The sequence below is a fragment of the Dipodomys ordii genome, unplaced genomic scaffold (assembly GCF_000151885.1).
Source record: "Dipodomys ordii isolate 6190 unplaced genomic scaffold, Dord_2.0 Scaffold59, whole genome shotgun sequence".
Classification (NCBI taxonomy): Eukaryota; Metazoa; Chordata; class Mammalia; order Rodentia; family Heteromyidae; genus Dipodomys; species Dipodomys ordii.
The window spans coordinates 4,382,565-4,398,029 of NW_012267275.1; the positions used below are offsets into that span (position 1 = coordinate 4,382,565).

Below are 15,465 nucleotides of genomic sequence, written 5' to 3' on the forward strand. Positions count from 1 at the left end.
GTGTGTGTGTTGTGGTGTGTGTGTGTGTTGTGGTGTGTGTGTGTGTTGTGGTGTGTGTGTGTGTTGTGGTGTGTGTGTGTGTGTTGTGGTGTGTGTGTGTGTGTTGTGGTGTGTGTGTGGGTGTGTGTGTGTGTGCGCGCTAGCTCTGGGTCCTGAACTCAGGGGCCTGGGTGTTTATTATCCCTAACCTTTTCTTAGAGACTAGCATCTACCACTTGAGCCACAGCTTTACTTCTGGCTTTCTGATGGTTAAATGGAACTAAGAGTCTCAGGCAGTCTCCTGCCTACCTATCTTTTTGAATGGTGATCTTCAGATCTCATAGGTATGAGCTACCACCACTGCCTGGTGCTTTACTTTTTTAATGTTGAACAGAAAATAATTTTTAAACAGCTCAAAAAAAGTGTGATTTCCAAAACAAGACTTATGCTGTAAGCTTACATACTAGCTTTGGGTATTTGTCAAAAGACAGAAAAGTAATAAGAAAGAGTAGTTTTGCCAGAGAAATTACAACACTTATAAATTGATGTCATCCTATGTTGCATGCAAGAATGACCTCTATCTTCATAATACTGTTGCCAGGAGAAGTAGAAGGGTTAGTGCTGCCACAGGCCAGTGGGATGTGTTTATCTTTAAAGTTATTCTTACTTCTGGGTAGTCCAGAAAGAAGTTGCCTGATACAAATGGGCTAGAGATATGGCTCAGGTGGTAGAGGCCCTGCTAGAGAGTGGGAGTGAGAAGAAGAGAAGAGTGGAGGAGGGAGAGGAAAGGAGTAGGGAAGATGAGGAGGAGGAAGAGGAGAAGGAAGAAAAAAGGCTGGCTCACATACAAAATCTCTTCAGTAGGAACTAGAGTATTTTTGGAAGCTATTGTAAGTATCCAAAGAAACCAATAAAAACTTGAGATCCTCGCATTTTAACTGTCTAGTTTTATAACAAAACAGTAGTGAGGGACATATATTTTCATATTTCAACCTACTGCTATAACAAATAGGTAAGAATAATCACATAACCTATTTGGGTCTCAATTTCCTCAATGTTAAAATGAAGAGACTAAATGGGAATCCTCAATGTCCATAGTAGATCTAAAATACCTATGATTTATCCTTCAAGTTACTTATCTGTTGCCTTCCCTGAAATATTTGAGGGAACCTCCAAAGTGGATCCTTTTTCCTACATTGGTAAGTTCATACCTATTATAATTTTACAACACTAACCTGTCAGTTCCAAATGTCTGAGTATCTTATAATCTTCCCAGTACCCAAGGCTACAGCAGTGACCTAGTATTTGGCACATGTGTGAATACTTACTGGAGGAATTGTTGAACAGCTCACAGCACTGCCTGCAGAAGTAACACTCAGAGTTCTTGTTCTATACTGCTTAATACTTGTCACACTTTCTTCATCTCTAAAACAAAATTTAAAACCCCACAATTTACCAAGTTAATTTCATAACATAATTAATCATAACTGACTAAATTATTTATTTGACAAAGCTTACAAATACCTGAGGAAAATCATTATATTTAAAATTTCTATGAAGGAAAAATATATATAATTCAGATTAATATATTAATAATTTTTATTTTTCAACACTGATAGTATAGTCCCTATCGAACTTCCCATGTCTTGTTTGCAAAACCTTATTTATAAATCTCTTTCATGATCTATATCTGAGACATTTTCTTGAAACCTTACTAAATAAATCATAGGAATAGTAAGAATATAGATAACTTCTTTTTTCTTTTCAGACAGGGTCTTAATAGTTGCAAGTCTGATCTCTAACTCATGAACTTCTTGCCTTGGCCTCCCTACGTATTTCAAGTATGGAGAAGCATCAAGCCTAGCCAGAGACAGTATTATTAAGTTTGCTTTATAAAAATATAGGAAAAAACATGGAAGCAAATTTATTTCTCACATTGTCTAAGATTTTACTATTTATTTACTCGAGGTTTTAATATATATGATGTGTAAGAAGTCTCAGACAAGAGTAATATTCAATATTTTTAGCAACAAGTTTTGATTCTATATTCAGCAATAAAATTCCATGTTGAGAAGACCAGTAATGAAATTTTGTTGAACATGTGTACAGAAACTGCAAACAATTTATCACTTGCTTACTTTGCTTAAAAGACTACCTATCTCTACACAGGTTTCTTCTAACACTGTGATAGTTAAATTTGTATGTCAACTACACCAGTGTAGTTGATGCCAAGTATTTGAATATATATTCTGGGTATGTATGTGAGAGTGTTTCTGAAGTGGTAGAACTGCCTTCCCCAGTATAGGTAAGGTATCCAACCCATGAAAGCAAAATAAAAGAAAATCTTAGTTTGTCTCTGAGTTCGGACATCAGAAGTCTCCTGACTCTAAACTTTAAACCTACCCTAATGGTTCTTTTTGTTCTTAGACTTTCAAATCTGGACTAGAGCTATACTATTTCCTTAGTCAGGATTCCAGCTTGCTGACTGCAAATTCTGGCATATCTCAGCCTAAATATGGACCAATTCCTTAAGATGAACCTAGATTTATAATGGCATGGCTTACAATCTTTCAATTTTACAATTATGTGTGAAGGTAATAAGCATGTGGTAAAACCCATTATTTTGAAGTTTGATCTTTTCTTGGGCTAACAATATGTGGTTTGAAACTCCCTTGAAATACTGGAAAACAGTAAAGCCACAGAGGCCAATGAGTTATACCATCAGGGTAAACAACAGATACTCTCTGTAGTGTTTTCATAGCTCAGTCACGCTATAATATTTGGTAGGTTAGGTGAATTAAATGTAATTTTAACATTCAAATAATTGGACTGCAAACCCACAATAAATCTATTGTCTTGTCTTGTCTGGAGAACCTGTATCTATAGTCACTTACTCAAAATTTGGAACTATTGCTACCCAATTTTTCCTTTTACACTCTGCTTAAGTTTATTAAACACAGTAGCCCTAAGGCTGAAGATGTACACAGCTATAAGCAAAAGAAAAAATAATCTGTATGTTTTGCTTTATAAAAAAATGTAAAACTAAAGGCAGCCTTAAGATACAAGCCTGAAGACATAAAATACTTAATAAACATATGATTGACTTATTTGGAGATAAGTAAAACCACAACTGCATTAAACTTTACTTTGCTAATAAACTATCCAAAATTTAAAAATTGTTAGACTTTTGGGAATTTAAGCTGAGCCTAATTCATTAGCATTTTCAAAACATTCTTAAAACACAGGACCATTATTTAATTTAAGCTGTATATGAAGAAAATATAGATGGCTGAAAATACTAGAGGAAAATTCACTGTAGGTATTTTACATAGAAAGCAGATTCACTGCATAATTGATGTACTTATAGGTCTTTATAAAATTCAAACACACTTTAGATATGTAATTCTGGAACCTGATCCATTTAAAAACTGATTATCAAGAGACATTAATTCAATGAAAGCCCCAAGTTTCTAGTTAAAAGAATTATTTGAAATTTAGCCAACAGGCTACTTCAAATTCAATCAACGGTAAGGTAGCTATGTTAAGTTTTAACACCAAAGGATTATTTGACTTTCTCTTTACATAACAATGTCAGAATATAACTGTTATATCATTTTCTTTTAAATTTCAAACTAATTTGCCAGAATAAAAGAATACTGGTCTCAAGATTAAATCAAAATCCCTCAACAAGAATCTCTACCTGAAAGGCCTGAATTCTTTGTTTAAGGATGACAAGGCAATCAGACGGGGGCATTCATCTTCATATTCTTCAAAGCCAGCAGGGCATCCTTGACCTGTATGACCATTCTGTACGCTGTCATTTTCTGCTCTGTTCTTCTCAAAACACTGACTCAAAGAATTGTTTTCTACACTCTGCCCTTTTATTTCTTCTATAGCTTCAATGAATTTGGTCATTTCAAAATTCTGTGCATTAGCAGTCTCCTCTGATACGTCTTCCTTTATTTGTTCAAGGATTCCTGATGAGCTACCTATCTCATCAACAGAGTTCTGTTCACTTTCAATTTCTAATCTGCACACTGTTGCTTTCTCCAAACCTTCTTCATCTGACAGTGAGAACTCAGACCCCTCTTCTGTCTCAGTATTTTTCTCATCTGGACCTACTGGATGTAGCAGTTCATCATCTGCCTGCATTTCCTTTGTGTAACCGCTGGCAGACACCTCCACATCAAGAGAATCTTCCCTCCTAGGAAAAATAAAGTGTGAAGCATTTAAAGAGAAGACACTGAGATGGATGTTTACTATTTTGTTAAATTCTCAAGTGATTCAATACTCTAAAACCTTTTAAATAATTTTCTTTAATTTTTTTTATTACCTTAAGTATATAAACATAAAAAGTTTATGCTGGTTGTCATTTTAAAAATAACATGAATAAAAAGCAACCCATAGAAAAAAGATAATATAAACTTCAGTTATAGAGAGAAAAATGGGAGAAAACAAGGGAGGAGGTAACAATGTTTGACAAGAAATGTACGTATTTTTACCATGTAACTGTAACCCCTCTGACATCACCTTCACAATAAAAATAAAAAAGAAACTTCAGTTATAAAAAACTAAGTTAATAAGTATTACCTGAGTAAATTAATTTGTAAGGGAGATAAGATTTCTTTTAAGATTATAAAGCTCATTTTAAATCAGGAAATACCTTAAAGTATTTAAGACAAATAAAAAACATTAGCTTAAAAAAACGCATGTGATTGAGCCAGGTGCTGGTGGCTCACGCCTATAATCCTAGCTACTCAGGAGGCTGAGATCTGAGGATTGAGGTTCAAAGCCAGCCTGGGCAGGAAAGTCCGTGAAATTCTTATCTCCAATAAACCATTAGAAAACTGGAAGTGGTGCTGTTGCTCAAGCAGTAGAGCACTAGCCTTGAGCTGAAGAGCGCAGGGACAGCGCCCAAGCCCAGAGTTCAAGCCCCACGACCGACAAAAAAAGAAAAAAAAAAGAAAATGCATGTGATTATATCCCAAGAATCAATTAAGTTTTTGCTTTAATTATAAGGAAAAACTCATATTTCAATGAATGTTTCAATTGATTCCTTAGGAATACATTACTAATACAGCAACAAAACAGAAGAAAAGATTCTTGAATTTATAAGAAATAAGATATAATCCACCTGAAATTTAATATCTTTAGTATCTTAGTGGACTAAAAGGTATTTTCAAGTTTTCAATTTTCAGTTATGTGCTATGTAGCAAAGATATTAAACTATGATTATAGTGAGTGAACACCATGAGTTGTTAACTTTTAGAACTAAACTAATTAGTTAAAAACCTTATCATTAAAAGCAATGCTGAACTGGGAACAAGTGGCTCATACCTGTAAATCCTAACTACTCAAGAGGTTGAGATCTGAGGATCAAAGTTTGATGCCAGCCCAGGTAGGAAAGTCCGTGAGACTTTTTTTTTTTTTGTCGGTCGTGGGGCTTGAACTCTGGGCCTGGGCGCTGTCCCTCAGCTCTTCAGCTCAAGGCTAGCGCTCTACCACTTGAGCCACAGCGCCACTTCCTTCCATGAGACTTTTATCTCCCATTAACCACCAGAAAACCAGAAGTGGGAACTGTGACTCAAAGTGGTAGAGCACTAGCCTTGAGTGAAAAAGCTTGGGGAAAGCACCCTGGCTCTGAGTTCAAGCCCCATGCCTGAAAATTAAAAAAAAGCAATGCTGAGTACAAACCTGATATCATTAAATGTTGGATAAAGTTCACTCTCATAGCTGAAACGTTTTATGAAGAAATCTCTAATGCATTTAACATCTCTGTCAAAATACCTGCAAAAACAAAAGATTGTTTTTTATGTCATCTTTTTGTCAGTCATTCTTTTCCAAGTTGGCCAATGACAGTATCATTATTTGCAAATATTTCTACTCCTTATATCAAGATGAAAGATGTTACACAAAGAAAAGACATAGCTGGTAGCTAAGCCTGTAATCTTAGGAAACAGAGAATGGGAAGATTGTGGTTTGAGGCCAACCAGTGCAGGAAGTTCTCCCGGCTTTGTCAACCAATAGCTGGGTCTGAGTTTGCCAACCCAGATACCATGGAAAGTCTAAAATATGTACACTAAGTTTCAGTTATGTGCTTGGGAAGAAAGCAATAACCTATCTCAAAATTAACTAGTGCAAAATGGACTAGTAGAATGGCTTAGAAGTAGAGCAGCTGCATAGCCGGTGCAAGGCTCTGAGTTCAAATTCTATTACTGAGAAAAAAAGTATGAATTAGTTGCCAGTATGTTTGAATTTCTTTAAATAAATAAAAAAATTCTCTAGGGCTAAGTAGCTGTCAATATTTTTTCTGTGGTTAAAAAAGTAAAGGTTTCCTCACATTGTTAATTCATATTAAGATATGTGGTGAGTTGGAGGAGGGTATGAACCCCAAGAAGATTATGAGGTCTACAGTTTGGACCTAATTCCAATGGTCTGGTTGTGCTTCCCATCAGTAACACCCAATATAGTTTCCTAGGAAACCGGGAAAGATGAAGATAAAGAATTTAGGACAGGATGGCACAGAACTGATTGTCTTTATAAAACTTTTTATCAATCTTTATCAAAGATGAAGTTTGGAATTAGAAAGTCAAGTGTTTTTTGCTCTCTGGACACCCTGAGGGAAAAATCTTAATGATTATCATTTTATTTATTTATATATATAATATATATACATATATATAATACATATAAATACACAAATATATTTTTCAAAACCAGAAACATATGGTTATTTATATATTAATCTCTAGCACTTAAGCACAACTCCTATGCCCCAGTGCAGACTCAGAATGTCTCCCCCAAAGAACAACTCAACATAAAAAACTGCAATGTCATAATCTGTTATCAATCCCTAACTTTGGCTGCTCCTAGTCACTGTTCCTTTCTTCTGTGACTATGCTGTTCCATGTTAATAAAAATGTTGATCAATCAAAATAAAAAAAGTACTGACCACCAAATGCCAGTCACTAATCTTTTAGGATTGTTGTGTGGGAAATATTTTTTAAATCACATTTCCTTCTTGGGAATAAATTATGTTTTCTAATGGAAACCAGAAGGAAGAAAAGCTTCAGTTAACATATACTGTTTCAAGTTCAAACTCTACAGAAATAAATGCAAGAATGAAGATTGTATAAATGGTACCATTTGTTACGTTATAAAATAGTTTCTTATAAACAGGAAGAGGAAAAAAAACATTTAACTTTAATTTGATTACACGCAGTTGCATCATGGAATATAAGCAAATAAAAAAAGGAAAAGGTCCTATTTCATAACTTGACTAGTTTAAATGGTTAAGTTATGTGAAGAATATGAATAGTACAGAATACAAAAATGAATTTGTCCTGGGTTAAAGGTGAAATTTTATGTGAATTCATGTCTAATAATAAAATACAAACTAAAAATGACATGAGATTATTATTGTCTTTACATTGAGTCCTGACTCACAACTTTTACTAAAGCCAGGCAAGATTAAGTTAGGTGTGGTGAAACTCTCTCAAAGGAAACCATGGAGGGGCTGGGAAGGTGGCTCAGTGGTAGAGCGCTTGCCATGAAGCACTGGGTTCGATTCCTAAGCACCACATAAGAAAAAAGCGGGAAGTGGCGCTGTGGTTCAAGTGGTAGAGCGCTAGCCTTGAGCTGAAGAGCTGAGGGACAGCGCCCAGGCCCAGAGTTCAGGCCCCACGACCAGACCCCCCCACAAAATAAAAAAGAAAAAAAAAAAGGAAACCATGGAATAGATAGAAAAGGGGGAAAGTAAATGTAGGTGGTAGTCCTCAGGTTCTTCTCCATGTCCCTACTTCTCAGTAGGATTTCATGTTTTAAAAATTCACTTTCCTGGGGCTGGGAAGGGAGCTCAGTGGTAGAGCGCTTGTCTTACTGCATGAGGCCCTGGGGTCAATTCCTCAGCACCATATAAACAGAAAAAGCTGGAAGTGGCACTGTGGCTCAAGTGGTAGAGTGCTAGCCTTCAGCTGAAGAGCTGAGGGGCAGCGCCCAGGCCGAGTTCAAGCCCATGACAAAAAAAAAAAAAAAAAAAAATTCCGTTTCCTGCCAGGTGCTGGTGGCTCATATCCATAATCCTAGCTACTTGAGTCTGAAGATTGCAGTTAGAAGGCATCTTGAGCACATAAATCTAAGACTCTTTTCTCAAAATAAACACCAAAAAGGCCAGAACTAGAAATGAGGCTCAGATAGAGCACTAGTCATATCAGTGAAATTAACCCAGGAACAGAAGGCCTCAAGTTCAAGCCCTAGTACTAGTGCATGTGAGTGCACACATGTGCACACACTCATATACACCAAAATTAGGTTTCCACTTTGTCTGAACAAAGGATTCTATGGCTAACAAAATTTGACTTGAATATCTAATCATAACAGAATTCAACTTCTTTTGATGTGATATTGATGGTATATAAATAAAATAGATGACCTATCAATTACTTCAGATTCCTGATATACAGAGCATGCTCAATGAAAAGGTTTTAAAAATGGGATCAAAGTACATCCCCCTCACTTTAAAATACTAAGGAATCAAAGAATTCTCTTCTGGGGAGAATGTTAGGAGTTCAGTCTTCTTTAACAACAACAACAAAAAGTTTTAGTAACATTAAAACTAACCTTCAAACCAGTTATTGACCCAAATAACATTATAAATTAGAAAATCATGACTAAAACATGATTCTGTCACACACAAACACATGTACATTTTGCATCAATTTCACCATATACCATTCAGCATTGGGATGGGAAGTTGAAACCATCTGTGGAAAATCAATCATGGTAATATGGTCATCTTTATCCAATATGAGATTGAATTCATTGAAATCTCCATGAATCAGACCATGATTTGCAAGTTTCACAATGAGTTCCATAGCTTCATCATATACCGATGCAGGATCTTCAACATGGTGAATCTGACATCTGAAAGTATTTTTACATATGAATAGGTCGTAAGTATTCATAATAACTTATTTTAATAAAAGTATGTAGGTATATGTAAAAAAAATTTCCTTTTTTTCTAGGTGCCAAGCAGTTCCTCATTCCAACAGAAGACATAAAATTAAAAAAAAAAATCACAGGGTTACTTCTGTATCTTCTTTCTGTTACCACCTCCTTTATCTTCCTTACAGTCAAACTCTTGTTATAATTTCCTTCCATTTACCACGTCTTTCCACCTACCTTCTATGAACCCACTGTAAATGAACAGGCTCTTATCTACATCGTCCCAATTAATTGTCAAATTGCCAATGATTTCCATGTTGCTAAATCAAAATTCTTAGTTGATTTCTGGAATTCTCTTGAGATACCTTCCTTACTAACTCTTGGAATAATATTCTCTTCATGTTTTCCTCTTTCCTCATCAACTATAACTTAGACCAAATGCCTTATTGTCATCACTGATTCCCCAGTTCCTTCATATTCAAATCTAGTCCCAAACTACTTAATTTGGTCCTAGCTGCAGCATATATCTAGAATTTGACCACTTTCATCACCTTCATGACATTGGTAGAGCTACAATCATCTCTTGCTTAGGTTTTAAGAAAGACTCCTTCCAGCAATCAGTGACACTATTAAGACATTCAATCATTTCAATCATATCCCTTCTCTGTTCAAAACACTTCAATGGCTTTCCATATCAAAATTAAAAATTCCTTACAAGCATCTATAAATTCTTAATGAGGTTATTACTTAACAAACACCCTACCTACTGCTTTTTTCACTTTTTAGTCATTCAGGTCAAGCTACACAGGCCTGCTCCTACTCTAGGCATGGCTGTAAACAGAATCTTATCCTATAGTTTTCTTCACTTGCTGTCTGTTCTATCTGGGATATTCTTAGAGTCTTAGACATCTGTATAATTTCTTTTCAATTTCCTGAACTGAGAAGGTTTCACCTTTTGATACTTCTTCTGAGGATCCTATATAAAACAGCAATCTTCTATATAAAATGTTAGTATTTCTATCTAATTTTATGCCAGTTTATTCTTGTGCATATTATTTGCAGATATACCTGCTATATGTGCTTTGTTGCTTAATTTCTTACTGATCGTGTCTCCTTCTATCAGAAGGTAAGTTGCACAAGGGCTTGGTTTTTTTTCATCACTGAGCTTTTTTAAAAGTCCTTGAAACGTAACAAATCTTTAATTAATATTCTATCAGGGAATGAGAAACTATAAAGTCCTAACTGTCAAAATGAAATTTGAGTCTTCCATTTAAGAGGAAACATCTTTACATAATTTTCAGATTTCCCAGAAGTGATTATTATTATTATTACTTAGGTGTGTGTGTTGGTCCTGATGTTTGAACTCAGGACCTGGGTGCTGTGTCTCTGAGCTTTCGTTTTTTCCCTCAAGACTAGTGCATTACTACTTGAGGCATAGCTCTATTTCTGGCTTTTTGGGGACTTAACTGGAGACAGAAGTCTCATGGACATTTCAAACCGTGATCCTCAGATCTCAGTCTCCTGAGTATCAGGATTAATTTTTTTTATTAAGATAAAAGGAACCTCAAATTAATTTATTAGAACTTATGGTTTTAAGAATAATTAATACTGGGGCTGGGAAGATGGCTCAGTGGTAGAGCGCTTGCCTTGCATGCATGAAGCCCTGGGTTCGATTCCTCAGCACCCCATAAGCAAAAAGAAAAAAAAAGCCAGAAGTGGCATTGTGGCTCAAGTGGTAGAGTGCTAGCCTTGAGCTGAAGAGCTGAGGGACAGTGCCCAGGCCCAGAGTTCAGGCCCCACGACCGGACCCAAAAAAAAAAAAAAAGAAAAGAATAATGAATACTTACAGAGGATAACCATTTATGAGCTCCATGACTACTGCATGGCGATTGTAATCAACTGGCTTGGGAACTGGAAATTTCCTGTCATGTAATGCCTAAAACAGTAAAACAGGAGTAAGTTAATAAAGAGATCATTACTTTTTAAGAACAATAAAAATGAGTGTATTTTCCCACACTAGAAGAAATGCCCATATATTTTACAAAAGCCCTTTATAAAATTGCATTTTAATCAGGTACTGGTGGTCATGCCTGTAATCCTAGTTACTCAGGAGGCTGAGATCTGAGGATCGCAGTTTAAAGCTAGCCTGGGCAGAGTAGCTCCAATTAACCATTCAAAAACCAGAAATGGTGCTGTGGCTCAGGTAGTAGTGAGCTAGCCTTGAGAACAAAGAGTTTCAGGGACAGCTCTCAGGCCCTGAGTTCAAGCCTTACAACAGATAAAAAAAAATTACATTTTATATATGGCGATCTATATATAGCAAAATGTTTCTGTTCTCACGGTTTCTTATGTTTTCTGCTTTGTTTCTGCCCTTGGTTGATATATGCTTAACATATTCTAATGGAACAAACTGTGATTTAGTTATAAGTCTTCTAGCACAGTAGGAAACTGGGTATTCCAAAGGTCAAGCATCTTATTTTGTACACCACTGAACTTTGTATCCAGAGCACACTAGGTAATACAAAGCTTAAGTTATGAACATATATACTGTACTGACCTGAGTCAAAATTGTTTCAGATCACTCATATATGTAGATATATATATAAATATATACATATATACACTATATATATGTATATACGTATATATATATATATGTATATACGTATATATACATATATGAGTGATCTGAAACAATATACATGAATGATCTGCAACAATATATATATATCATTTTGATTATACTTAATTTCTTCTTCTTTCAAAACCCCTTTTATGTTCTCAACCACTTGGAATGCTAGCATTCCTAAGTAAGTCTTCATCATTTATGCATAATTGCTAGTTGTCTTAGCTCTTGTTACCATACTTAAACTAGTCTATCAATTAATAACAGACTATAAAGTATCTATGCCAGTGCACCATTTAAAAAACTTACAATGGACGTAAACATTGAATTCACTCTGAACTTTCCTGGCTTTCAAAACTCCTTTTCATCTACTTGTCTAGTCCTCACTCTGTATTCACTCAATACTGAGGTGTGCAGTCAGGGAAGTTACTTTACTATCACCTATACACACAGGTTCACCTCCATTCATGTCATTACCCATACTAGTTCTGCAAAGCACAAATCACACCCAAGTTGCAAAATATCACTCAGCTCCCGATGACTTTATGATGACTTTATGGTATCTCCCTTCATCAACTTTTCTACTCTACTAAGTGAAGTTTCTCTAAACTCAATGTATAATATTTTTGAAAAAAATTCTTTGTTTTATGCGTGTTTATGTTATCTTCCCAACTTTAAGATACACACTATGCTGGTTATTCCTCTGGAGTCATTCCTGTATATTCCATATACAGTACCCAATTTTAAAAGGTGTTTCCTCTGCTATCCACCTTTTGTGGACAGGAACTGACCTATTCTCTATTCCCCAGGTTTGTTTTGCTTCAAAAGGGTTGTTTTCCCAATGCAAACTGGTATAAACATGCCTCAGAGGCTTAGCAGCACATGTTAACTTTAAAGATTGTCAATATTTGTCGAACTTATATTACAACATAACTTTCAAGTCACAGCTTTGAGGATCCCAGTTAGGAATGTCTTTCCTGGAAATAAAGCTGTGGCTCAAGTGGTAGAATGCCAGCCTTGAGTGAAAAAGCTATGAGATAGTGCCTAGGTCCAGAGTTTAGGCCCCAATACTGGTGCTCGAACATATATGTGTGCACCCCTGCCCCAAACATATATGTATATACAAATTCACAAATTGACCTTCCATTATGTTTAAGAAAAAGGCTAATCAACCTATTGGAGACACTAAGGTTTCTAAAGATGATTATCTGGTGTTTTCCATTAAAAATTGACACGTATAGCTACATGTGCTGAATAACTTTTACAAATTCATATTTATATTAATAATAATCACAAATACCTTCACTAAGAGGTGAAGAGCATAAGGTAATCAAGAGTTAAGAGTGACTACTATGGACTGAGTCTGAGGTTAGGGAAGTACTTATTATTAAGATATTTCTATTACTTGGTTAAGAAATGTAAAATCATTAAAACACATACCTTCATATACGCAAATTCCTTCATGGCAGAAAGGCGAGATAAATAAAGCCAAGACACACTATGCCTATGTTTATGGTAATCACGCTTGTTTTTCAGATTGCGAAAGGAGGTTCTTCCTAATCTGTGAAGCTTTAATGCAAATTGCTGTCCTTCTTCATTTGCAACAATGTAAATATCTAGAACCAAGATTTTGAAAGGATCATTATTATGCTTCTGCCTTTATTGCAGTGTTAAAATAAATTTAACTTTACAGGCCTTCATACTTATCTGGTATCTGTCATCTTTCCTAGTAGTGACCCTTATTTGGCAAATTTTTTTTAAATTAATAAGTTCTTTTAAATTGCGAAGATACCGTACAGAGGGGTTACAATTACATGAGCAAGGTAATAAGTACATTTCTTATCAAGCATTTTTGCCTCTGCCCTTTAAGTTACAATTTTACTTTACAACCCAAATGACAGATTAACTAAAAAAGTAGACATACAATATTTCAAAGGTTATTGCTTCTAAACAATCAAGAGAGGAAATATCATCTAATTGTTTCTTACTGTTCTGTGAGGACTTTTTTTGTTTGTTTTTTGTTGTTTTTTTTGGGGGGGTCGTGTCAGGGATCAACCCAAGGCTTTGCTCATGCTATACTAGTGCTTTATTACTAAGCTGCATACTCAGAACAAGACAATTGATTTAATTTATTCAATTCAACTTTTTTGATGACTAAATAGTTGTCATAATCCTATTAAGGATCAAATAAGTAATGTTAACTATCCAAATAAGTTGCTATTTGTAATGTTCTAATTACTTAGAGGAAATTCAAGTTGTACATGTCACAATTTATCATTACTGATAAATTGAAGCCCTATCTACACTGTAACTACCAGGGAACAGGGTCTTTAAAGAGGCTGTTAAGGTTAGGTCCTAAAGGCAAGGCTCTAATCTAACAGAACTGGGTCCTTACTAGAGACATCAGAGAAACAGAGAAGGCCATGAAAGAACACAATAGCAAGGCAGGTGTTGATAAGCCTACATGATGACTTTAAAGAAATCAACCTTGATCATAGACTCCTTAATCTCATATCTATCTACTGCTATCTCTATGTATTTACCTAAGTGTGATTTTTTTATTATTTCCATGTGATATACATTTTCAATTGCTACAAATGTACAATTTATGAAATACAAAAGAAAAAACAAATTACGTGTCTTTAATTCCCAGTTCCTGAATGGGACCAGAAATGTTTCTTCTCCATTTCTCCCTCTTTTAACTCCGTTAGATTAAATTAAGTCCTTGTTAAAACTAAAAACAAAACAAAAACACCACCAAAATAACAAATAAAGTATTTGCCAAAGAGTTGAGTATTCAGAGGAAAGCAAGGGCTTTTAGGTGGTGAAACAGTGGGGAAAAAATGTACACAGCATATCTGAGGTCTGTCTCCATCATCAAAGGAAAAGTTACAGGAAAACTAATTCGTGGTATAACTGGATTCTCAGTAACAAATTTATGGAGATAATGATAACCTACTAAACAAATGGTAGGTTCCTAAACTGTACTGCTTCCAATCAAGTTTCTGAGTTCCTGTTTAGTTGGAAAATATGTAAGCACTGAGAGAACAACACTTTCTCAATGGTAAATATGAACTAAAGAAAATGCTCTCAACAGCACTAATAGCACTTACTTACCAGATTCTTTACCAACACCCATCTGATTTCCAACAGACTCGACTATCTGTCTAGAAGAAAGTGTTTTCAAAGCTAGGTAATCATAGCCTGCGTTTGTCAATCGATAGCCCTGGACAGCTAAACAAAAATCAAATGACAAAGACAATGTTTTAGTTATACTGCAGCAAGAAGACATATCAATTCAAGTAGTTAATGTGTAAAAACAAAACAAAAGGTGGGATAGCTTAGATGAAAAATGATACAGTACCCAGACTTCCAAGTTTTTTATATTTTTTTCCTGTTTTGGGTGTTACCCACTTCATTTTCTTTTTCAGTGGGAGATTAAACCCAGAGGGCTTTTACCACTGAGCTACTTTCCAGCCATTACTTCATTTGTCTTTTTTATGTACTAGTCTGAATTCAGAGCCTCATACTTGCATGTCTTGCTTGCTCAGCTGAAGCTCTTCTGCTTGAGTCCTATCTCCAGACCTGCTTTAGGCTGGGTAATTTTTTTCCTTTTTGCCAGTTCCGAGGCTTGAACTAGGGCCTAGGCACTGTCCCTGAGCTTCTTTTGATCAAGGCTAGTACTCTTAATCACGTGAGCCACAGCCCTACTTCTGGCTTTTCTGTTTATGTGGTACTGAGGAACTGAACTGAGAGCTTCATGCATGATAGGCAAGCACTCTACCACTGAGCCACATTCCCTAGGCTGGGGAATTTTCAAACTTCAATTCTCTGTATCTCAACCTCTGGAGTAGCTAGAATTAAAGATGTAAGCCAGTGGGCTCTGGCTCCACTTCATTTTTCTTTTTTTTTTTTTG

The 15,465-nt window shown here is 35.5% G+C and overlaps 1 protein-coding gene across 3 annotated transcripts in view; it reads right to left on the bottom strand.

The window, feature by feature from the left end:
• The window catches only part of Riok2 (RIO kinase 2), a 22,362-nt gene that overhangs the window by 3,075 nt on the left and 3,822 nt on the right, over positions 1–15,465 (bottom strand). For all 3 annotated transcript variants that reach the window (XM_013022076.1, XM_013022077.1, XM_013022078.1), the window contains 7 exons: positions 14,666–14,782; positions 12,989–13,164; positions 10,770–10,858; positions 8,710–8,901; positions 5,674–5,766; positions 3,680–4,183; positions 1,308–1,404 (listed from right to left, as the gene is read on the bottom strand). In XM_013022076.1, the coding sequence (XP_012877530.1) occupies positions 1,308–1,404; positions 3,680–4,183; positions 5,674–5,766; positions 8,710–8,901; positions 10,770–10,858; positions 12,989–13,164; positions 14,666–14,782 (1,268 nt within the window). The remainder of the gene's footprint in view (positions 1–1,307; positions 1,405–3,679; positions 4,184–5,673; positions 5,767–8,709; positions 8,902–10,769; positions 10,859–12,988; positions 13,165–14,665; positions 14,783–15,465) is intronic.